The 24,225-nt window shown below is 38.4% G+C and overlaps 1 protein-coding gene across 4 annotated transcripts in view; it reads left to right on the top strand.

Moving 5' to 3' along the window:
• Positions 1-23,339, top strand: part of ERCC6L2 (ERCC excision repair 6 like 2) — a 149,668-nt gene extending 126,329 nt beyond the window's left edge. For 3 of the 4 annotated variants that reach the window (XM_045839778.1, XM_045839779.1, XM_045839776.1), the window contains 2 exons: positions 10,567-10,748; positions 20,306-22,659. In XM_045839778.1, coding sequence (XP_045695734.1) covers positions 10,567-10,748; positions 20,306-21,272 — 1,149 coding nt within the window. In that variant the 3' untranslated portion in view covers positions 21,273-22,659. Of the gene's footprint in view, positions 1-10,566; positions 10,749-20,305; positions 22,660-23,216 lie in introns of those variants that run through there. The other variant, XM_045839780.1, reaches the window with a different exon arrangement.
• The last annotated feature ends 886 nt before the right edge of the window (positions 23,340-24,225 follow it).

Genomic DNA, 24,225 nt, shown 5'->3' with positions numbered 1-24,225 from the left:
AAACCTGCTTCAGGAAGAGAATCTTCTTAGCCTATTCACCTTAGCCTATTCAAATCAAGTGTGCCAGACAGAAAAGATCCCAGCAAAAATCAGCTTGCTAGATTTTCTGTGTCCCATTCTTTCTGGGTGGCCTAGCAAGAATTTCTTTGCCATATGCTTGCTCTTTCTCCTCTACCTGTGAATTGCCTACTTCCTCTTGGATATCCCAGACCCTTGCCCCCACTTACTCTTTGTCCAAAATGACATATAAGCAAACCTTAACTGCCCATGTGTCTTTGGGTGTCATATCTGTTGGCACCCCCAAATGTACATGCAAAAAAATAAATATTAGATGATTTCTCCTCTTTATCTGTCTCTGTTAATTTATTAGCCCAGCTAGAAGAACTTAGAAGGTGGGAAGAAAGGGTTTTTTTTGTACCCACCACAGACCAAAAAGTTCCAGAACTGCTGTTTATATCATATGAAGGGAGTCATATATATGTCCTCATGGATCATGTTTCAATTGGCCTTTCTCTGTGTGAAAGCTTTACTTCCTCTTCTATATGACTCATGAAAGCATATCTAGAATAGGAAAGAGTGAAATGACATGGTTATAGGGAAGCTACTTTAATTTAGTAAAAAGGAATCATTCAGAGTTTTAAGTACTTCAGTAGTAATTATTATTTATTAATAATAAGTCTGCATCATACCTCACAACTAGTTCCAATGTCTCAGTGTCTTTTGTGGCATGTTGTTTAAAATGTTCTTCCCTAGCTGCTGGAAAGCCTTTGGTGGCCTTTTCACCAAGACAGCCTACACTCTATCTGGAGGCCACTGGAAGGCAAGCAGGTGCAGGAGCCTGCCAAGAAAGGTTTTTAATTTTTTTTTCCATCAACACCACCATTCTGTGTTCTTTTCATGTAACAGGTATTATTTAGTATGGGACTTTCAAGTAGTCTTTAGAGAAAATTTTACAGTGATATAAGTAAAACTCAATACAAAGATTGAGCTTGAGATCAGGGCTATAAGATGCTAAGGACCTATTCATTACTACTTACTGGAGAGTCTTTAAAGACTGGTAGAATTGTGAATTTTAAGTATGGAAGAGACAGATGTGAGTCCCAGATTCAAATTCCCCATCCTCCAAATTCTGATGGGGCTCAAAAAGATACAAACCTCCCCCGAGTTTACACAATAAGTGTCCAGGTAAGGCTTGGACCCCAGGGCCTATGGTGCTGAATCCAGCCCTCAGACAGCCACCCCAGAAGGCTCTAATCCTTCTCTAGACTTTGTCTGTAGGAGTATTAAAGGGACTTTCTCCCTGACCTCCTGCCTATGGAGGACTGGAGGTATTAGTGAACGCACCATGTGGCTCATAAACAGGCTTTGGTGAAGGTAATTGCCACTGTCTCACCTGGCCCTTTCCCACAGGTTGACCACTGTAGTCATGAATGGCAGTGCCTTCAGCTTAACAGAGCCCAAGGAGGTGGGGCTTACAGCTCACGTGTTTCTATCTGTAGCATGTGCTCCCCCAAGGCTGTCACTTCGTTCTGTCTCTTAAATAGGTTTCTTGGATGATGAGAAATGGACTGTTGTGGATAAAAAGGAACCTAAGCTGAGGGCAGTCATTCTAAAGTTGTCCTTATGTGGCTCACTCAGAAAGCAAAGTAGTGTGAAATATACACAGGTGGGCAGAAGGAGGTTTACGTTTGTAATTACATTTGTAATTGCATTCAGAGTTGAATGTAATTTTTAACATATACAGAAAACTTGACTTTAATATATGAGGTCTGTACAGAAGGTATCCCACTACATAATATGAAAAATAGAGACACTTACTGATGAAGATACAAGAAACATTACAATGATAGGACAATGACACCTCAGTCCTCTTCAAAGTGGGCACCTTGGGACCTCATGCCTTCTCCTAATCACCATCAGCTGCCCCATCATATTTTCCTGAATCTCATCAATGGTCTGTCTGAAATCTCTTCCCTTTTAAAGGTAATTTTATTTTGGGGGAAAGCCAGAAGTCTCAGGTAGCCAAATCTGGGCTCTAGTGGGGCCAAGTTACTTGGGAGATTTGATGTTTCACAAAAAAAACTCTGCACAAGACGTGTGCACAAGACGTGATGCATGAGCAGGTGTGTTGTCATGATGGAGCTGCCAATCACCAGTTGCTCATATCTGGCCTTCTGAATCATCTGATAGTTCCCACGAGGGAATGTTCAGGCTTAACACAAAATTCTATGCAGATTCATTGCTCTACTTGCTCAGTCATTTTGAATGTGATGGCCACACAGTACACATGCTGACTCAATAGCATCTACTGCCCCCACTGACTAGTACAATGAAGTCGTCATTGTTCACTCATGCACATTCCAGTCCAGTCTCCTTGGCTGCCAGGTTATATCAGTGTCCTGCAAACCGTTCTTGTTGTATTAACAATGGTTGGCCTTTTTCCAGACAGACTCATGTATTTGTGGTAGGTCCTCTAACCAGCTGGCTTTTCTCTAGTGGGAGAGTGAAGATAATTTAGGGTAGTTCATAGTTGCTTTAGGTTTTTGTCGAGTGTTGGAAAACATTCCTACCACCAGTCAGATATCTTGAATGATTACTTTGAGGAAGGACTTTTTCCCACTTGTGTGATGATCCTTAAAAGTTTTTGTCATTTTAGACTCTCAGATGCCATTTGAATAAATTTACTTCCATGCAGTATGTTTTTATAGTACCCCTGACTCCCTGCTTTGCAAAGACAAGCAAGTTTATGACTTATTATGTGTTTACATGGTTGGCCCTTACCCAAAGAGAGATTGCTTTTAAAATCTTTTGTTTGAACAGATGTATAAACAAGAGCATTGCTGCTTCTCAGACTTCACTAATTAAGGTTTAATGAAGAAAAAATGAAAGAGCACTTGACTTTTTTTAGGCTTTATGGGAAAGTTGGTGTGATCAGGTCAATATGAGGGCCTGTGGTCACATGGTATGCCTCCAGGTTGCAGTGACTATGGGGTGGTTTATGAAGCTCTGTGCCATTCCCAGAAACAAGGTGTAGATCAAAGAGCTTTCCTGACAGGCAAATCCTCCAGTGATCTTAGAATCCAAACTTCAATGATTCCTTCCACTCAGGCTGCTCAGTGGGTCAGAGCCATCAGGACCTTCTAATGCTTCCAATTGTCTCAATAATTAATTAAGCTTAATCATATGGTTAAGGGAAAAGCTGTACATATAACTTTTAAATATACATTGCTCTTTATTCTAGTATATGCTGCCTATAATGTGTTTTCTAGAGAAACCAGCTCTGCATAGTGATTCATTCCAAAATTGCGTAATAAAACATTTCAGTAATTTCTGGTAGCCAACTGTGGACAGTCCACCCATCCTATTAGGTTGTTCTGCTTCATTGTGTACTGTACCCTCCAGGATTCCTCTTCTGCAGGACAGATGAGCAGAGGAGAAGAAATCAGCAGTTTCTGCACCAGCTATTGATGAGTATTCAGAATTAGCCTCAAGGAGGCTCAGAACGATGGCAGAGATTACAATAATATTTTGCCTGCCAAAGTGGAACTAGAGACTGTTCATGACTGCTTTTGAAACTCACTCTCCTGGATAGTAACATTTCTTGCCCTATTTTTTACAGCAGGGGTGGGTATGGGAAAAATTGATTTCTATCAGCTTTTCTCATTTCTTTGCTGTTCCTACATAGGTGCCCTCTACAGTGCTTTTAGTAATTTCCCTCCAAAATTACTTTTTACTCAACTATTAATAGATTTTTTTCTCTTCCTTAAACATTCTCTATACTATTTCAGTGAAGTTTCCTAGTATATAAAGATAGATTTTCTATGTAGCAAAGTCATATGGCTGTGATGTAGAGGGAATATTCCTTTTTATCTATTCTTAGTACACTGACATCAAAAATTGCCTTCTGCAAACTTTTTGAGTCAGTTTTATTTTTTCTCACTCTTATGTATTGAAAATTTATATATACCTTATCTTTAAGTATCAGTTGTGCCTTTCAAAAATAACAGTTCAAAGAAAATAATATAAGGCTTAGATTTAATGCCTTGAAATATAAGGAAAGTGTATTATCAAAGATCATTTGAATGTTTCATACTATTGGTTTAAAGTTAGGGAACTTTCCTGCTAGAACCAATATAAAACAACAGTAAGAAATAAGTTGTACATAGGTTCATAGTATAGAGAACAGACTTATGGTCGCCAGAAGGGAGTGGGGTTGGGGAACTGGGTGAAAAAGGTAAAGGGATTAAGAACTACAAATTGCTAGTAACAAAGTAGTTATGGCATGCCAAGTACAGCATAGAAAATAGAGTCAATAATATTGTAATAACTATATACATTGCCAAGTGGGTACTTAAAATATCGGAGGGACCACTTTATAAAGTATGATTGTCTAACTATTATGCCATGCACCTGAAACTAATACATTACTGAATGTAAACTGTAATTTAAAAATGAAATTTAGCCCTGGCTGGTGTGGCTCAGTGGATTGAATGCCGGGCTGACAACTGAAAGGTTGCCAGTGCAATTCCCAGTCAGGGCACCTGACCCAGTTGTGGGCCAGGTCCTTCCTCAGTTGGAGGCATGCAAGAGACAACCAATCTATGTATCTCCACATATTAATGTTTCTCTCCCTCTCTTTCCTCCTCCCTTCCTTTCTTTCTAAAAATAAATAAATAAAATCTTTTAAAAAATAAAATTTAAAAGAGAAATAAATTGTATGGAATTGCACACAGTTGATTAGGTCTGGTGTGGATACATTTTAGCTACTATAGAAGCAAATTTTTCATATAAAATTGCCCTCTTATTCATTTAATCCTAATATATATCTTTTATAACTTAAAATAATTACAGCTTTTATTTTATAGAATATATACATTATACATTTTTTAATTTTACACTTTACAGATACATCAGAAAATCAATAATAATTATGTAACTTTATCAAAATTAAATCAAAGCCTATATTTATAAGGTTTTAATTATGTAAGTCAAATTAGGTCTTATATAATCAGCCATAGCCCATCCTTTACCCTTTTAGACCTATTTAACTGTGGTCTGAAAGGGGTGGTGTTTCCCCTTTTTCAATTCTCATCTGACTGCTTTATATAGTATGTATGTGTCCAAAAGAGGAAGTTATATTAACCATAAATTAGAATTATTACTTCATTATTCTGTTAAATTCAGCCTATTAAGTGACCCCCCTATTTTCATGCCATGAGTCTCATTATCAAATGGATTCTTACCTGCACATTATCTAGAAATGATGACTGTGTTCCTGACACTTTCCAACTTTTCTTTTTAATAAAAATTCCAGAAGTTGAATTTGATATTTTTATATAAATACAATAGTAGAAATACCCAACAATATCTAATTACTTATAAAAATAATCATGAACATAGCAATTACTAAGTTATAAATTATACTCTAACAGTGTATAATAAATTTTCTAAAATACTTATTAGCAGGTAAACTATACAAATACTATACAAAACTCTTGTATTTATAATTTCTTTCTTAGTATTAAAACTATAAATCTTAAGATGAAGGAAACCTTCATCAGAATCATAAATACAGAGGTACTTTCTGAGGGCCAACCTTGATGGAGAGTTTTGAAGAAACTTTTAAAGAAAAGAACAATTAGGGGGTTTTGCATAAACTGGGATTTCTGCTTTCTTCATGGTATGATCACAAAATCTCCTATCAAATGCAGACATAGTGTTCCAGTTGTTGGTCACTCAGGGGGGAAAGCAGAGTAGATTTATTTTGCCTTCTTGAGCAAGCAACCTCATCTTCTACCTAAATTCCTAATTCAGCTCATTTTACTTGAGCCTGCATTATGTTGCTCTTTTACAATGTTGCCTCCATGTCATATAACTTTGCAGCTTGGACATTCATGGTAATGAATGAATTTGAGTCCAGTTCACATAATCCAGAATCTTTCATCTTGGCCACAGACCTTGTACTTTGCTACATAATAAAATACAACTGTCACTACAATTGCAACTGTGCTATGGCATTACTTTACCTTGTATCTGTTGTAAAGGACTGTAAAGCAACCTGTTATAAAGGATTTCATCTGCATTAGATTGGATTCTACTGTAAAAGTTACTATGTTACTATAAAGTACTGAAACCAGCTATTATAGCAAGAGCACCAAATGTTTATTAAATTAATTAACAAAATTTTGTTTCACAGACTTAATTTAAGTGTTAAAATACCCTACTAAAATGGAAATCTGAACCTAGATAGACTTTTCTAAATAAAGGATAGGATATTGAGCCCATTTGAGAGATGAATGCTTTCCCTTTTTATTATTGTGTAAAATAATCAGGTTTTAAATTGCATAATGTGCACCAAAAACAGAAAGATACACATATCTGATAGTTATAGTTGTAAAGCCTGAGTTTTCCTGAAAAGTTTATAAAACTGATTTATGAAAAATTCATCTGTACAAAATGTAAGCTTTATAATGCTTCCAGGGTCAGAAAGACCCATAGTAATAGTGTAAATAACTAAAAATTTTCATTTTCTGGCATGATTTCTCTATGGCTTCAGAAATTACAATACATGAGACGGGAGTGTTCTCGGTTAGCACAGTTCCTTCTCCTTCTGCTTACTCCCTTTACCGTCATGCAAGCATTCCTATCTCTCCTTCCAGTAATGGATAATTCTTTCTTGGAGGTCATCTAAGATAATGAGCCTTTCTATTAGGAACTTTTCACATTCATCTTGTTTTCTTGTGATGTAAAATAAATGCATCAAATCTCTTTCAAGCTTATCTTTAAAGATCAGCACTTTCCTCTATTAATCATGTTTTAAGATTTAAGAAATTGTCTTTAAGAAAAGTATTTTCAACATTGTTTGTCCATCTGAGTCACAGTAGATTTTGCAAGAAGTCAATTTATTTTTATTAGGAATGGCTTGCTACTAAACAACATATAATTATGTCTTATGTTTTGTCTTATGTTCAGTCTATTTCAGTGAAATGAACATCAATATAAGTTGAAAGGATAAATGATGGATTTTTAAAAAGAAAAATAAAAAATGCCATCTTTTTTTTTGAGGAATAGGCTTGTCAATTTTAAGTCTCTTAAGGATATTTTGTATATGTGTAAATAAGGATATTCTGTATCTTTGTTTTTGTAAATATCTTTGTTCTCAACTGCAGAGTGTGGTGACAGTAACATGACAGGTGCTTAGTAAACATTGTAAAATGAAGAGCCATTCCCTACCTATACTCATTGATATATGCCACTTCAATTCCATTGAACTCCTATAAAAAACAAATGTGTCATCAGCAAGAATCTTTATCTAGTAAACTCTTAGTCTTTGTATGTCTGAAAAACTTCTCAAATGATAGATTAACTGGGTATAGAATTCTAGGTTGACTGTTTTTTCTCTTTACATGTTGATGACATTATCTCATTATCTTCTGGTTGTGGTGATGGGGTTAATGAGAAGTCTGCCTTTAGTTTGATTACCCTTTCTTTGTGGGATATCTTGTCTTTCTGGTATTTTAAGACATTCCCTTTATCTAAGATATAACAAGGTTCAAATTAATTTTTATTTTTCTGCTAGAGTCTCCTTTTTTAGTTTGAGGATTCATGCTTTCTTCATTTCTCCACCATTATCTCTTCCATTTTCTCTGTTCTGTTTTTCTACTATTTTAGAAATTTTGTGTCTTCTGTCTCCTAATTTCTTTTTCTATCTTTTTTCCTTTTTCCTTCTTTCTTTCTGGTTTGATCTCTGTACTTCACTCTGAGTAATTTCATTCTACCAGTTTATCAACTACCATTGTAGGTAGGGTGGTTAGTCTGCTGTTTAACACATCTTTTGACTTCGTTTCTATCTCTATTTTTCATTGCAAAACTATATTTCCTTTTTAGAGTTTGTATTTGGTTCTGTGTCAAATCTGCCTATATATTATCCAGTTCTTGGTGATAGATTCTATCTTTTCCTTTATCTTGACATGCTAATGATTTAAAGTCTCTTCCAGATTGCTTTATTTATTGTTTCTCAGGTATAGATTCTCACATTTGTTGCACCTGCCCACTTTCATGATGGAGAATTTTATGTGATCCTAATAATTTTTGCCTGAACTCCTCTCCTCCTGCCCTCAGTTGGAATCAGAAGCATTCTCTAGATTATGGAAGTCCTCCTATGGTATATTTTTGTATTCACCTTTCATTGAGATCTATGATTTTCACTGGTTCTAGGCCAGTCCTTTATGTTAGTTTTTACCTTAGATTTCCATACCACCCAGGCACTACAAAATAAGATTCCACAAATGGCATTGGCTGGGCATTTCATCTTTTCACCAGTGATTCTTTCTACACTATATGGAGTAAGAAGGTAGCCTGCCTCTATCCTGTGTCTCCAGTTTGGGGTTTCCTAGCTTTAAATTTTCAGTTTTAAAAATTGGCTTTTTTAACTTCTTCTGTATTTTGGTTGATTTATTGTTTGTGCTTTTTTTTAATTCAGGGACTTAAATCATTTTTCATCTCCCCTCCACACATGGAGTCCTGCAGACTATAACTTAAGACCCTATCATGGGAGCTACTGAGCTCCAGCTCCCACTCACCACTATGTTACCTCTTTGTTACTGGCACCTAGAGATTTTCCTTTCTTACTTTTAAGTTCAAATATAAATTTATTGTTGTCAAATTGTGTATAGTGTTTTTCTTTGGGCAATGGAATGGTCCTAATTGGGCTCTGTCAAGAGAATTGCCCCAGCTGGGTTGGGGTTCCCATTTGGATCCTCTTTATGGAAGCTCTGAGCCTCTTTATTAGCCCTATCTATAATGAGCCACCTTTCATCTGGCACTAGCAGGATGTTAAGGAGGGCCTGTACATCTGCCCATATTGGATGGTGAATGGCCAGACTGGAGGTGATAAGGTCTGCCATTTTCTGAGGGTCTTCCCTATAAAGGGTTGGAATTCTTCCAGTTCAGTAGATATGAAGTAGAAAATGGAGTATGGGCCCATTAGTGGCCAGCAAGCTGCCCTTCCTGGTTTATTCTGCCTATACAGTATTGCCTCCAGGGGAATTGTCCCACTCCAGATAGGAATGTTTCCTGGCCAAATAGGGTGCCCTGCCAAATCTTCAAGGGGGAAACCATTTCTTCATCATGCAGCAATGGGGCTGTCACCTCTCTAGGCCCTATTTCAGGGGTATCTAGCAGCAGGAGTGGTGGCAGAGGAAATCTTCCTGCTGCTAATCCTGGGTCCCTCAGGTTCAGGGCATTAAAGAAACTCATCTCATTTTCCTTTTCTCCCTGTGTCTTACTATCAGGGAGGGGTTTTGAAGCCATTCTTTCTCTGCATCATTAGGTTGTTTCCTTTCTTTGCCAAATCTTTATTATGTAAAGACATAAACCGCTAGACATAATGGACATTGTTCCATTCGCTGATTATTGGAATAATTCCAACTGTATGATGGTATAGTAATTTAGGAAACCATATAGGGGCCATTTTCCCCTACAGTCTAAAGTATACATAGACCAAGCAGTGTTACTGTAGAAAACCAGTTCCTTCTTAGTCATTGGGTGATAGCTGAACTTGGACCAATCTGCTAAAATTTGGCCAAGTGGGCTCCATTTAGGAGTAGAAACAGAACAACCCCTGAAGGCACAAAAGTACAAACCCAAAACCATAACCATAGAAAGACCCCAGACAAGTAGAAACATAAACAAAACTTGGATCTGTAACTTCATTAGTCCAAACAAGCACTCACAAGCAAGTTCTGGCATCTTCTTGCAACTGATACCACAAGTGGTCCTGACCAAACCTAAAGGCAAAAAGCCCAAGGGACACAAAGCCCAAACAGCAGGAATAGCCTTGGATAGCCTACCAACTGGTACTACAAATGGTCCTAAGCAGACTCAAGTGGCATGAAGCCCAGGTGGCAGGGATACAGGACACCTGGTATGCATGCCACCAGGTAAGTTTGACTTACCGTCTTGGTGTTTTCTCCCCAGAAACCTGTTTCCTTTCACCTTGTGGATAATTGAGCAAAGAAGTAGAAGTGCCAGGTGTTTCAGGGTGCTGAAGTCTTGAGAAGGAGTGCAGGGAAATTTCCTCAGAAAAGCTCTCAGCAGCTGCTGGGAAGTTCCCACAACCCCACTCCTGGGTCACCCTGCCACAAACAGCTGGGCACACAGCCCAGGCCTTCCAGGGTTTACCAAGGTCCACACTGCCCCCCACCAGAGTCACCAAAAACTGTAACCAAACAAGTGGAGGTTTGGCTGACTGCTGCAATGAAAGCCAATTTATGAGACAGGTGCTGGGGCAAAAGGAAAGTTGATTCAGGTGCTGTGACCAGGGAGAATGGTGGACTCCCATCTCAAAGACCATCACCCCTATCTGCTCAAGTCCAAAGTTCTTATAGGGGTTTTCTATCCAATTATTGTGTTAGCTTTTGGAATGCTCGGATCCTGTCTATTCACCTTACTAGCTTTCAGCATCCTCCATATAAGAACCTCGTGCTCCACCATCTTGGCCAATGGAGGAGACTCCCTGGCACTGCAACTGGATGTCTATGGTAACACTTCCTTCCCTTTTTTCAGACACATAAAGACAAGATGAAGACAGACACATCGACACACACAAAGAAAGGCCATCAGCCAAGTGAAGAAGGCATTTCATTTCCCCTTTACATTTCACATCCTGTGAGCCAGAAGAAGAAAAAAGTTTACCGAACAGACCAGACCACCTTCATAATTGGGGAAACACCAAAAGGGATTCGTAGGTATGTCATCTGTAACAACATTGGACTTTTAAGAATAATTCTCAAAAGAAATATAGCTCCTCAGTAAAGTAAAAAAATAATTTAATTTTAAATATTCCTGGAACCCAAATATTTTAGAAAAATCTTAATTTGTACACTTTAAAAAATAAATTCCAAATGTTTTATGTGTTTAGAAAGCTGATCCATGAATTGATTAAAAAATGAAATTATTTTATATAGGTAAATAAAATACTTAAGTGCATTACATTCATTCACTCATTAAATATTTATTGAACACCTAATATGCACCCAAGCATAGTTCTGGGTGCTGAATATACTGTGCTAAAACAAAAAAGACAACTTACAGTACAATGGGATGGGGGTTGGCATTGGCCCATATAATTTCAAAAATAAAAATAACATAAGTAATTATATAATGGTTTGTTATAAGAAAGGTAGGGACAAGCTTCCTTGATGAAGAATAATGGGATTAGGAGGGATGCACCTACCGTTCTGTTGGGTAGTCAAGGAAGCCCTTGATCCACAGGTGACATTTAACTTGAGATTTAAGGGATAACTGGACAAAGAACTAGCATAAGAACATCCCTGAGAAGGACAGAGGCTTAATGTGTTTGAGGACCCAAGAGAAGACTAGTGCACTTAGGTCATAATAAACAGAGCAGAGAATGGTAAGAAATGAAGACACAGATATAGATGGGGCTGGAGTATACAAAGCCTCGTAGATTTTAGGGAAAGTTTGAATTTTGTTCTAAATGCAGAGGAAAGCTGTTGAAGCATGATATGATCTGACCTATGTTTCTAAAAGATTGTTCCAGCTTCTGTGAGGAAGAGGGCAGAGTAGACACGGGGAGATCATAGGAACTAACTAGGTGATTCTGATTCGCAGGAGAGTCATTGCCAGGGAGACACAGCCAAATGAGTGTGTTTGGTGTTGGGGTGGTTGTTGCAGCAGAGAGAAGACAGAATTACTCCCAACTTTCTGTCTTGAGCAACAAGTTGGACTTACTGAATGTGGAAAACTAGAAGAGAAACAAGTTTGGAGTTTAAAAAGATCAAGAGTTCTCTTTTGCTCATATAAAATTTGAGTTTCTATGAAAATGTTGAATAGACAATGGATGAGCTACCCTGGGATCTGGGGACTAGGATCTAAATATGGAAATCATCTGCACAGAGATTATCAATGGTGTTTTGGGCCATGGGACTGTGTGAACAGCCTAGGAACAGAGAGCACAGAGAAGAGAGGAAAAGCCCCAGGACTGATCCTGGAGGCGACAGTGGCCTGTTGATCAGGAGGCACAGTGTAAGGTCCTGAAGTATGAGAAAAGTGCATTTCAAAAAGGAGGAAGCTCTTGACTCTATCAAGTTTTGTGGGAAAGTGCCCACTGGAGTGGGCAGCAGAGAACTCATTGGCTGCTTCAACCTGAACAGTCTAAGTAGACAGATGCTGGGATGAAATGGGCCAACAGTGAACAGGCAGAGCCTGCAATAGCTCTTTAAGTTTGGATATGAAAAGCAGTAGCAGCTAGAGGGGAATGTGGGACCAAGGGTAGGGTTGTTTTTTTTTTAAGTTGTCAAGATACTAGAACCTGCTTGTGTATTGAGAGAACAGGCTAAGGCGGGGTGCCGGGCAGGGGTTGGGGGGTAGATCATGCCAGAGTGAATGAAAAGAGTAAAGTGTTAGAGGCAGGAGAGGGTCCTATCCAGACCACTGGCCAAGTTCCAGCCTTTGAGAGGCATTGAAAGAAAAGAGATGATGGCAGGCACAGATATAGTGATATTTCCTCAGTTAATTGAGATTTAAAATCACCAATTCAGAGGAAGATAGATTTACACAGAGGGAAGTTGTGAAATAAGTCATTTTTAAAGTAGGAAAGCAAGCTTAGTGGGACTAGAATTCTTGGGTAATATTAAGTCCTTGTTTGAGAGCAATTCCAATAAAACTATCTGCACAGTCATGCATACTTCATTCTGCAAGCTTCGATTGTTTAGTTGTAAACACAGAATAGAGAGAAGGCTAGATTTTGCTAGGGGTTAGTATGACAGGAGAGAGAAGCAAGGAAGCTGAAGGGTGTTTGCACAAGAGTGATTATAAAATTGAACCTAAGCTGTACAAGGGGGTAATGAGAAAGCAGAAAAGCACTTGATTTTGGGGGTTGTCATGGGGGTTGTCATTGTTGTCATGGGGGTTCACACTTGAGCTGGAGCACAAGATGACTGAGTCAAAGATTTAGAGGTAGTGCAGTTAATGGTAATGACTGGCAGTATATGACCTTGGGAACAGGGACCTGGCATGGGATTGAGTCTTTGGAGGTGAGGTAAAGAAATTGATGGACCACGAGTCAGGTAGGACATCCACATGGATTTTGATGATAATTATCAAGAATGATGGTAGGACCCCTGACTGGCATAGTCAGTTGGTTGAGTGTTGTCCCTCAAAGTGAAAGGTGCCGGGTTTTGATTCCTGGTCAGGGCACATGTCTGAGTTGCAGGACCAGTCCCTGGTTGGGGTCATGTAGTAGGCAACCAATCAGTATTTTTCTCCCTCTTTTTCTCCCTCCCTTTCCCTCTCTCAAGTAAATTAATTAATTAACTTTAAAAAAAGAATGATAATAGGGAGATGAATAGAAGCAACATTAATCCGGGAACAGTTACTAGCAGGAAAAAACTAAAGAGTCAGTTAACAAAATGCAGGAGAAAATGGTTTAGCTGGTTAGCATAAACCTTATAAAGGGAAAGGAGTTTTTAGGAAAACAATGGTCTGGAAGCAGCAATGTGAAGCATGAACCCTGAGGTTGAAGGGTGTGAAGTATGAGCCTTGATTTGCAAATACAACATGGGAGGAAGGCAGTATCACAAGGCAACAAAGGGACCATTCAGCATAGGAGACACAGGGGAATTGGGAGATCATAGCCTGGTTCCACAGGTGCCGAAGAATGGTCTGGAAGGTGGAGGGTTGGATTAGATCAAGGATGTAAAGAGTAGGAGGAGATGAGAGGCCATTGGTTATGGTAACCAAGGAGTACGGACTGAGGTAAAAAGTAATGGAAGGCATGACTGAATTGGTCCCCATGGCATCTGGGGAGAAGGAGAAAGTGCTGGTGCTCTGTGGGCTTCCCTTAGGGATTTGGCAACTTCTAGTCCTTAGCTGTCCCAGGAAGGCTGGTTCCTCAGCTCCTTAGCTGTTGGTGTGGCAGGTTGGCTGTCAGTTACCCACCTTTGCCCAGGAAGGTGAACACCCCACACAGTTGCAGCAATGCATCTTCTCAAACATTCACAACAATGATTTTTGCACTTTGGCCAGTGATTTTGCTAGGAAGCTGACCATCTATGTTTTATCATCTTTGTGGAGCACATTGTCTTCATCCCCTTTCATTTGTATATAAAAAAACTAAAATATTGACAATGAATAGTTTTTGCCTCTTTTCCTTTCTTCTCTACCCAGCCTAGGGAATAAATGCCTCAACTCATATTAAGTAAAAAGACAAAGAAGGTCTAATATTAGAATGCCAATGTTTGAACCAGGCAATAATTTTCAAACTATTAACACCTCTTTCTTACTAACCATCCTACCTTTGTGAGAATCAAGACTGGTCCACGCTACAGCCCGATGGATCATCTGAATGAAGTGTTTGGCCCTACCTTTCCTTCAGGAAGCTTAGGCAGAGAGGAGATGATGATTTTAGCTGTGTTCTCTCCCTGATGCCCCAATTCCTCAAGAAAAAGGGGAGAGAAATTTAAATTTTATCCATGATATATAACTACTCCAGATATACTTGCTGAAAGATACCTATTTTTGGTTTCCTTTCTTTTTCTCTCTCTCTAAGTGGCACTCATGTGTCTACTCTAGTTTACTAAATTTTTCTACGCATTGGTTGTACCTCACAGTTCCTTATTTTTGGAAAATTCTTTTAAAATTAAGAATTTGAAAGCAAGTTAGAAGGCAAATAAAATGAATTACAATCATAACTCCTTCTGCAACAGGCAACCACATGGCATATTGACTTGCATACCATTCGGATCAAATGGGGTTGGAAGCAGCCCCCTTCCGAGGTGACGAAGTTGCAGGGTCAGGGGAGAGGTCAGTACAGCAAAGGCAAAAGTCCTTTGGCAGCTGCTGAGACACCACCAAATTTTGGGTAAATAAAAGATGTCAGCCTGTAACTTTGCCAATAACTTAGTCTTCACAGCATAAATATTTATTAGAAAGGCCATGAAAATGGATTTGGAGATGATTAATAAACAAAATAATACTACCTCTGTTGCTTCATGTGACGTGAAAACTGGAACCATTTAAGAACACGTTGTTGCTCTCCAACAAGAACACTGGCAATTTCCAGGACAGAAATTTGGAAGCTTGTATTTGTGATATTAAATATTCTGTTGATCAGGGAGAGGTAGCACCTAGATTTGAGCAGTTTACAGGACCAGTGTGGTAAGGCCTAGAAGCCACAGTGCTCACCTGAAACCACAAAGGAAAGTGAAGAGTGTGCAGTGTGGATTGCCACAAAAATCAAAGGAAACTTTACAAAACCTGATCTGGATGGCAAAAATAATAGTGACTTTAAAGTTCCTAGTCATACATATGTAAAGAAGTTATTTGCCCTCAGGATTCTCTGCTCTGTGCACCAGGTCCTCTCTGAGACTGGGCCTGTGCGTGTACCCTCTCTCTCTGGAAGGCTTCATCCCTCATCTTTGCCTTCCTGGTCTGAGCTGATAGCAGAGTAGCCTTTCCTACTGCCTTGCCCCTTACCAGCCACTGGTTTAGGTACCCCTTGTGTGGGTGCCCTGCACTAACCCCCATTGTGGGACTTACAACTCTGTTCTGGTTTGATTTTCATGCACCTGTCTCCTCCAACTAGACTATAAAGTCCTTGAACATAGGGAACTAGTTATTGTTTTATTGTATGGTTCCTACCATAGTGCCTAGCACCTAAGAGGGTTCTGTAAATATTTGTTGAATGAAAATAATGTTTTAAGGAAATGGTATATAAAATATAGATGCAGTTCTAAAATTTTGGAACTTTCAATCATGTGCTGCAACACCATCTATGGCTTTGTTTAAAGGAATGTTTATAAACCTTAGGCCTTCTTGACTCATGGCCAGATTCAACATCAGTGAAGCTATACCCTCTGTCTTATTTAGTCTACTCGGGGTGCCATAACAAAATCCCACAGACTAGAGTTTAAATGACAGAAATTTCTCACAGTTCTGAAGCCTGGGAAGTCCAAGATCAGGGTGCCAGTTGATGTGGTTTCTGGTAAGGGCTCTCTTCGTGGCTTCCAGGTAGCCACCTCCTCACTGTGTCTTCTCATGACAGAGAGAGCATTCTCTGGTGAATTCATTTAACCTTAATTACCTCCTCAATGGTCTATCTCCAAATATAGTCACATTGGGCACTGATGAAGGCTTTAACATATAACTCTTCGGAGGACCCAGTTCAGTCCACAGCACCCTCACCTGGGGAAAGGAACAGAGTCTAGTACCCAGGGTCCCAAAACAACCCTTCTGCCTCCATCTTAACCAGGGTTGCAGAAGGCCCATTTCCCACATATGCAGATAACACTTTAATTAGTACCATTTTGTACTAAGAATGAAACTTGCTTTTTGAAATAGTATCTCACGTCTTTTTTTCTAGTATTACAAATGGCATGTATTTTTATTTTTGTGGTTTTTTATTCTTTCATTACAGTTGAAATTCAATATTTTATTAGTTTCAAGTGTACATCACAATGGTTAGATATTTACATAACTTACAAAGTGATACCTTGATAAATCTAGCCATCCACCTGGCACCATACATAGTCATTACATTATGTTGACTACATGCCCTATGCTGTACTTAAAATCCCTGTGACTATTTTGTAACTTCCAATTTGTACTTTTTAATCTCTTCATCTTTTTTCACTCAGCACCCCAAACCCCCTCCCCATCTGGCAACCATCAGTTTGTTTTTGTATCTACAAATGTTTCTATGTTGTCTGTTCATTTTTGTTCTTTAGATTCCACAGATAAGTGAGATCATCTGGTATTTGTCTTTCTCTGTCTGACTTATTTCACTCAGCATAATACCCATAAGGTATTATTTCATGTTGTTGCAGATGGCAAGATTTCATTCTTTTTTTAATATATTTTATTGATTATGCTATTACACATTGTCCCTTTTTTTCTCCCCTTTATTCCCTCCGCTCTGTATCCCCCTCCTACCATCATTCCCCCATCTTAGTTCATGTCCATAGGTCGTACACATAAGTTCTTTGGCTTCTCCATTTCCCATTCTATTCTTAACCATTCCCCCTGTCTATTTTGTACTTACCATTTATGCTTCTTATTCCCTTTGCCCCGTTCTCCCCCTTCTGCCTCCCCTCTGATAACCTTCCATGTGATCTCTGTTTTGGTAAATCTGTTCCTGTTCTTGTTGTTTGCTTAGTTCATTTTTTTTGTTTTTGTTTTTTTAGGTTCGGTTGTTGGTAGTTGTGAGTTTGTTGTCATTTTACCTTTCATACTTTTTATCTTCTTTTTTTTCTTAGTTAAGTCCCTTTAACATTTCATATAATGAGGAGCTGGTGATGATGAACTCCTTTAACTTGACCTTATCTGGGAAGCACTTTATCTGCCCTTCCATTCTAAATGATAACTTTGCTGGATAAAGTAATCTTGGATGTAGGTCCTTGCCTTTCATGACTTGGAATACTTCTTTCCAGCCCCTTCTTGCCTGCAAGATTTCTTTTGAGAAATCAGCTGAGAGTCTGATGGGTACTCCTTTATAGGTAACTGTCTCCTTTTCTCTTGCTGCTTTTAAGATTCTCTCCTTATCTTTAATCTTGGGTGATGTAATTATAATGTGCCTTGGTGTGTGCTTCCTTGGGTCCAACTTCTTTGGGACTCTCTGAGCTTCCTGGACTTCCTGGAAGTCTATTTCCTTTGCCAGATTAGAGATATTCTCCCTAATTATGTTTTCAAATAAGTTTTCAATTTCTTGCTCTTCCTCTTCTCCTTCTGGAACCCCTATGATTCAGATGTTGGAATGTTTAAAGTTATCCTGGAGGTTCCTAAACCTCCTCTTTTTTTTGAATTACTATTTCTTCACTCTTTGCTAGTTGAATATTTATTTCTTCCTTCTGCTCCAAACCATGATTTGAGTCCGGTTTCTTTCCCTTCCCTGTTGGTTCCCTTTATTTCACTTTTTATAGCCTTCACTTTTTCATCTAATTTGCGACCATATTCAACCAATTCTTTGAGCATCCTGATTTACCAGTGTTTTGAACTGTGCATCTGATAGGCTGGCTATCTCTTCGTCACTTAGTTGTATTTTTTCTGGAGCTTTGACCTGTTCCTTCATTTGGGCCATATTTTTTGTCTCAGTGGGCCTATTATATAGTAAGGGGCAGAGCCTTAGGTATTGGTCAGGGCAGGGCAACCCACATTGCTGCACTGTGATGCTATATGTGGGGGAGGGGTCAGAGAGGGGAAAATGCCGTTGGTTCAGCTCTCAGCCAGCTTTCAGTCACTTCCTCCACTACCCACAAGCAAATTGGTCCCTCTTTGTGTACTTTCTAGGACCCTATGGGTCTCTCCAGCAAACTCTCCTGTGAGGCTGGGAGTTTCTCCCGCTGCTGCCTCAACCCTCACAGGTGCTTTCAGTCAGAGGTTTGAGGCTTTATTTCCCCAGGGATGGAAGCCTGGGTTATGAGATCTCTCTTTCCCTACAGTCATTCCCCCTGTTTATCTACACGCAAATGTGGGCCCACCCCATCCTTCAGTCGCCTCTTTGCCACACATCCTGTTTGCTCTGGCTGCACATCTCCCCTCCTACTACTGGTCAGGATGAATGCTTCTTCTTTAACTCCTTGGTTGATGGACTTCCATATAGTTCAATTTTCTGGCAGTTCTGGTTATATTTTGTTTTTAAGTTTGCTGTCCTTCTTTTGGTTGTACGAGGAGGCACAGTATCTACCTATGCCTCCATCTTGGCCAGAACTCCTGTTTTTAATTTTTTGAGGTACTTCTGTACTGTTTTCCACAGTGGCTGCACCAATTTGCAATCCAACCAACAGTGTATGAGGGTTCCCTTTCCTCCACATCCTTACCAGTACTTGTTTGTTGATTTATTGATGATAATCATTCTGACAGATATGAGGTGATAGCTCATTGTGGTTTTACTTTACATTTCTTTGACTAGTGACGTTGATCATCTTTATATATGTCTATCAACCATCTGTTTGCCGTCTTTGGAAAAATGTCTGTTCCAACCCTCTGCCAATTTTTTAATTGGATTGTTTAGTTTTTTGGTGTTAGGTTGTATGAGTTTTTTGTAAACTTTGGATATTAACCCCTTCTTCCATTCAGTAGGTTCTTTTTGTTTTATTGATGGTTTGCTTTGCTGTGCAAAAACTTTCTGGCTTGATGTCGTCCCATTTGTTTGTTTTTTTCTTGTGCTTCCCTTGCCCAAGGAGATATATTCAAAAACATATTACTAAGAGCAGTGTCAGAAAGTTTATTGCCTATGTTTTCTTCTAGGAGCTTAATGCTTTCAGTTCTCACATTTAAGTGTTTAATCCATTTTGAGTATTCTTGTGTATGGTGTAAGAAAGTCAACTATCTAGTTTCTTTCTTTCCTTTTTTTTTTTTTTTTGGCCTCTATCCAGTTTTCCCAGTACCATTTATTAAAGAGACTATTGTTACCCTATTGTATATCCTTGCTTCCCTTTTCACATATTAATTGACCATATAGGTGTGGGTTTGTTTCTGGGCTCTATGTTCTGTTCCTTTTATTTATGTATCTGTTTTTATTCTAGTACCATGCTGTTTTGATTACTATGGCTTTGTAGTAGAATTTGATATCAGGTAATGCAATACCTCGAACTTTGTTCTTCTTTCTCAAGACTGCTATAGCTATTCAGGGTTTTTGTGATTCCATATAAATTTTAGGATTATTTTTTTCTAATTCTATGGGGAAAAAAATAGCATCTCACTTCTTGGTTTAGCTGTCTATACTGAAGCCAGACCACATGGGGGAAGAAAGAATCTAGGTGTATCAGTTTAGAACTTTTTTTTAGGCTTATCAAAAACTTCTGTGAAATGTCTATGTTGTATTTGTGTGGAAGAAAGGGAAAGAGGACAGAAAAATAAAAAAAAATCCATTCTTATATTTTAGAATTTTCTCTTTTGTATTTATTAAGACTCCTCTTTGACAATTTTATTTTATGGAACTTGAATGTAATATAGATTTTGAAATACAGATTATATGAATTATAATTCTCATGTCAGTCATAAATTGGCTGACTGGAAGAGTAATATGCTGGGACCCCATAATTCCCAGGAAATACCTAATAGTATAAATTAGAATAATTTCAAAAGCTGGTGATTTCATGAACTAAAATATTTTTTTCATTAGTATAAGGAAAGAGTGTAGAATGCACTTTTGTTATGTAATTAAGTTAATATATGTCAAAGAAATAAGATTGCTTTGTTTCTACATTTCATATCATGATTACAAGTTCTTTGAAAATAATATGTAATAAAAAATAACTGCTGATTTTGTTCATTAAATCTTCAGAAAACAATTTGAAGAAATGGCTTCTTATTTTAATTTGTCTTCTGTGGAATTTGCTCAACGTGTAACTAATGCTACATCAGAAGAACGACAGCAAATGTTAAAAGACTTTTATGTTTCTCAATATTCAGAGGTAAAAGACTTTTTTGTGGATACTGCTGCAGAATTCATTAAACCTGCCTATGAGAAAGGAAAGAGAATCAGGAATAAGTCTGGAAAGAGAGAATCTTCTATAAAAGAAAGGCTGCCAGATTCTGAAACTTTGTCATTTAAAGATTCTACCAAAAAAATTTCTCAAATTTGCAGCCCAAAAACATATAAAGAAAAATCAGTTAGCCCTCAAACCCATGGTTTCTGTAGAGAAGGGGTGCTTTCTAATGATGCAGAAACTCAGAAATTACCTACAAGCTCTACCCAAGAGCCTGACAATGAAAAAAACAGCCAACTATCCAAATATACTATAGCATCCAGTTCCCTGAACAGTAAATCTGAAGCAGGTAAGAAAAGGTTAGAAAATACCATGGAAGACCTGCAAGACCTGACAGGAATGAGCATTTCAAGAAATGAACCCCCTTTCAAAGTAGAAAACAAAAATATGAAAAATCCAATGTTAGAAAATACTTCTGTGGTAGGCTTACTTGGTGACACCTCTATTCTTGATGACCTCTTTAAAAGTCATGGGAACAGTCCCACACGATTGCCAAAGAAAATTCTTTCAGGGCCCATAGAAAAAGCAAAACAGAGACCAAAAGATTTCTGGGACATCTTGAATGAGCAGAATGATGACAGTCTTAGTAAACTCACCGACTTGGCCATGATAGAGACGCTGTGTGGAAAAGTGCCCCTTGCTGCATCTTCCAAAAGGAAAGAGGAGCTAGAAACCTCTCTTTGGAAATCAAATGAGAATTTTTTGTGGAAAAAAATTAACTCAAGTGATACAGATGAAAACACAACCAATATGCAAGAATAATATATAAACAGACAAATAAATCACTACACCAATGAACTTCTGCCATTAATGTTTACAATACTGTTTCACCCTAATTATGTTAACTTGAACACACTTGTCAACATATATTTTTATTAAACTCTTGCGCTGATTGTTTTTAAAGTCTAAATTATAATCATGTATTTGCTTCCTTGATCTTTTAAAAATATGATTTTATTATAGTATAAACCTGTTATGAAATGGAAAAGACTCTGTATTTATCAGGCGACCTGGGGCATATCTCTTGCGAAGTAATTATGTGACCTTCAGTAAGTCACTTACCCTGCTGTTCAGCTATTTCCTAATAGGAAAGATGAAGGGTTTGAACTTGATCAACACAAGCATCCTTCTAGTTTAAAAAGCTTTGGTTCACTCTCCCAGATTCCATTAAATCATAGGCCAAATTATGTTCACACACACACCCTCCCCCGCCTCAGGTGTACATTGATGTGCTCCTTTCCTACCAACATTTGGAAAATTATTAAGTTAACTGTTTTTCTTTATCTTCAGTATTATGTACTACTGTTATTAAATTACTTTAGATGACAGTAATTACTAGAACTGAATATATGGTATTATGTTAAAGTAGTAAGTTTATAAATGCTCAAAATCAAAGAGTTAATGCTGTATAACTTTACCATAAGAGATATAATGCTGAAGTAACATAATTATTACCTTAGCCACAGAATGTCGACATCAACTTTTCAAATAACTGTTATGATCTCATCAATATATAGCTTTGTATAATATTTTTGTATTTCTTAAGTATAAAGAAATGAGTAAATATTTAATTTTATTTGAAACTGATATTTGTTGGATTTAATTTAAATGGTTTATACCCAATGGAATGTACTCATTGCTGAATTCCTTTATTTGGAAACATTCAGTCAGGCCCTGAGTGTGGTATGAGCTCAAGAAGCACAGCTGCGCCACTACTACAGGTTAGAGAAAGGAAGCCCCATCTGTGAAGATTCGTGACCATGAAGCCCCTGGCCTTGTGCCCAGCGTGCAGTAGTAGGGACCTGCAGCTTCTTCTGACCCACGTTCAGATGCACTAGAGAAGCTTTCCCTCAGTTGAGCTCACTGGCTGATGGGAGGAAGTGTCCAGGAAATAGCCATGAACCAGAAAATGATGGTGTTCAGAGATCACTGTTACTGTATTGAGGGGAGAGGCCCTCAGAAGACCCAGGATGAAGAGCCATTGCCCACAAATAAAGAAAAAGACAGAAATCTCTTCTCAAGGGACTGAATGTCCAAGTATGTTTTTCTCCAGGTCAATGTTGAAGGCTCTGAAATATATTTTCTATCATACCAGTGTAGATGTGTTAATACATATATATGATTGAAATAAAATAGTTATGAAATAATATTTCCCTTAAGGTATGTGATATACTTTGTTGATATTTTCTCTTCTTTTGGCTCTCTGCATGTATTTTTTTTTTAGTGTTCTCATAACTTACTAAACTGATATCATGACCCATGAATGATTAGGAACCACAGTTTGAAAGTCACTGTTTTAGGTTATATAAAGTTTTGGGTTTTGGTGGGGGTTAGGTTTTATTTTTAACCAGGAGCTGAGTTGTGTCCAGATCTACTTGACCCATAAATGTAATTAGCCCCATGCAATCAGCTACATAGGAGCTATCCTTCTCCATCTCAGTTCATATACCAGGCAAAGTTCAAGCATTTTAATAAAAGTATATCTTTCGTAAAATAAAATACCTTTTAAATTTTTACTTAGACATGACCTTAGAATAATAAAATTTTCATACAAATATTAGCTCTATACTCTTCAAATATTAATAAAGTACTATTAAAGAGATTTTCATTGGTAATAGTCAAAATGGGAGCAAATATACAGACCTGGAGTTTAAATTACTTCCCAAATTCCTTGCCAGTGAAACATTTGTTGTTATTATCATGCAGAAACAGTATGCCAAGCAGAGCACAGAGTCCAATATGAAAAGAAGCCAGTCAGAATGCTCCAGCCAGGAAACTGTGGAGCAGTGGAAGATTTGGTTCAGCCACAGATGAATCTGGGGACAGACTCTACGAAGAATCAACAGAAAGAATCCTTCCTGGTGTGTGCCACCAGGGTCTGCCAAGCAAACAGGTGGCCCCAGGCAAGCCCTGGGCCTTCTTTCAGCCTCATTTTCCCTTTATATTTGAGATGGACTAAATCAGTGGTGTTCAACCATTTTGTTAAGCATTGAACTCTTAATTGGAAGTTCAACTTTGTAAAGGAATTAAAATGGAGGTCTTTTTGGTTCAAGTAGTAGTGCTGTGGCTCCATGGAGCACTAGTTTGGAAATCACAGGGATGTGATCACAACTAAAAAAAACTTTCAAATTCAAGTTTTGAGTCTATTAGCCACACTCTGTTTTCTTTACTTCTCTTTAAAATAATTGTTACTAGACAAAAGGCCTGTCCCTGAGTGGGTCTGTCTAGGGCCAACTATAGTGTATGGGTTCCTGACTTCATGTAAGAAAGATTTCACACCAGTCCAGATGACTATGAGGATCTGTTCATTAAAGCTGGGAATGGTAAAACAAGGAAGGACTTAGCATAGAGGAAGCATCGGGAGAGCTTAGGCTGGGCTGCCTTAGCTCACTGGGAAGTCAGAGAAGAGGGGAGCTTGGAGACAGGTTAAGGGGATTAGCTTGAGACAAGCTGCCAGCTGTCCATTGCCTTAGAGCTTAGGAGATACGTGCCTGTGGGGGAAGAAGTGGAGGTGTAAGAGGGGAAGGGGAATGTCCTGGGCTGCACCCCAGAGGGAAGGTGCACAGCTGGGTCCTTTGGCATGTGCTGTTACCTTGCTCACATAGGCAATATCTTAGGGGAAGTCTCAGGGGAGGGTTTCAAAACGCAGAATATTCATCAGTTTTTTAGGTGTGCTATCTCAAGGTCATGGTCTCCAATGATTGGTCAGTGCCAG

The sequence above is a fragment of the Phyllostomus hastatus genome, unplaced genomic scaffold (assembly GCF_019186645.2).
Source record: "Phyllostomus hastatus isolate PE091 unplaced genomic scaffold, TTU_PhHast_1.1 phas_contig_312, whole genome shotgun sequence".
NCBI classification, from domain to species: domain Eukaryota; kingdom Metazoa; phylum Chordata; class Mammalia; order Chiroptera; family Phyllostomidae; genus Phyllostomus; species Phyllostomus hastatus.
The sequence above is the reverse complement of the archived record's forward strand: the minus strand, read 5'-3'. Positions and strand labels throughout refer to the sequence as shown.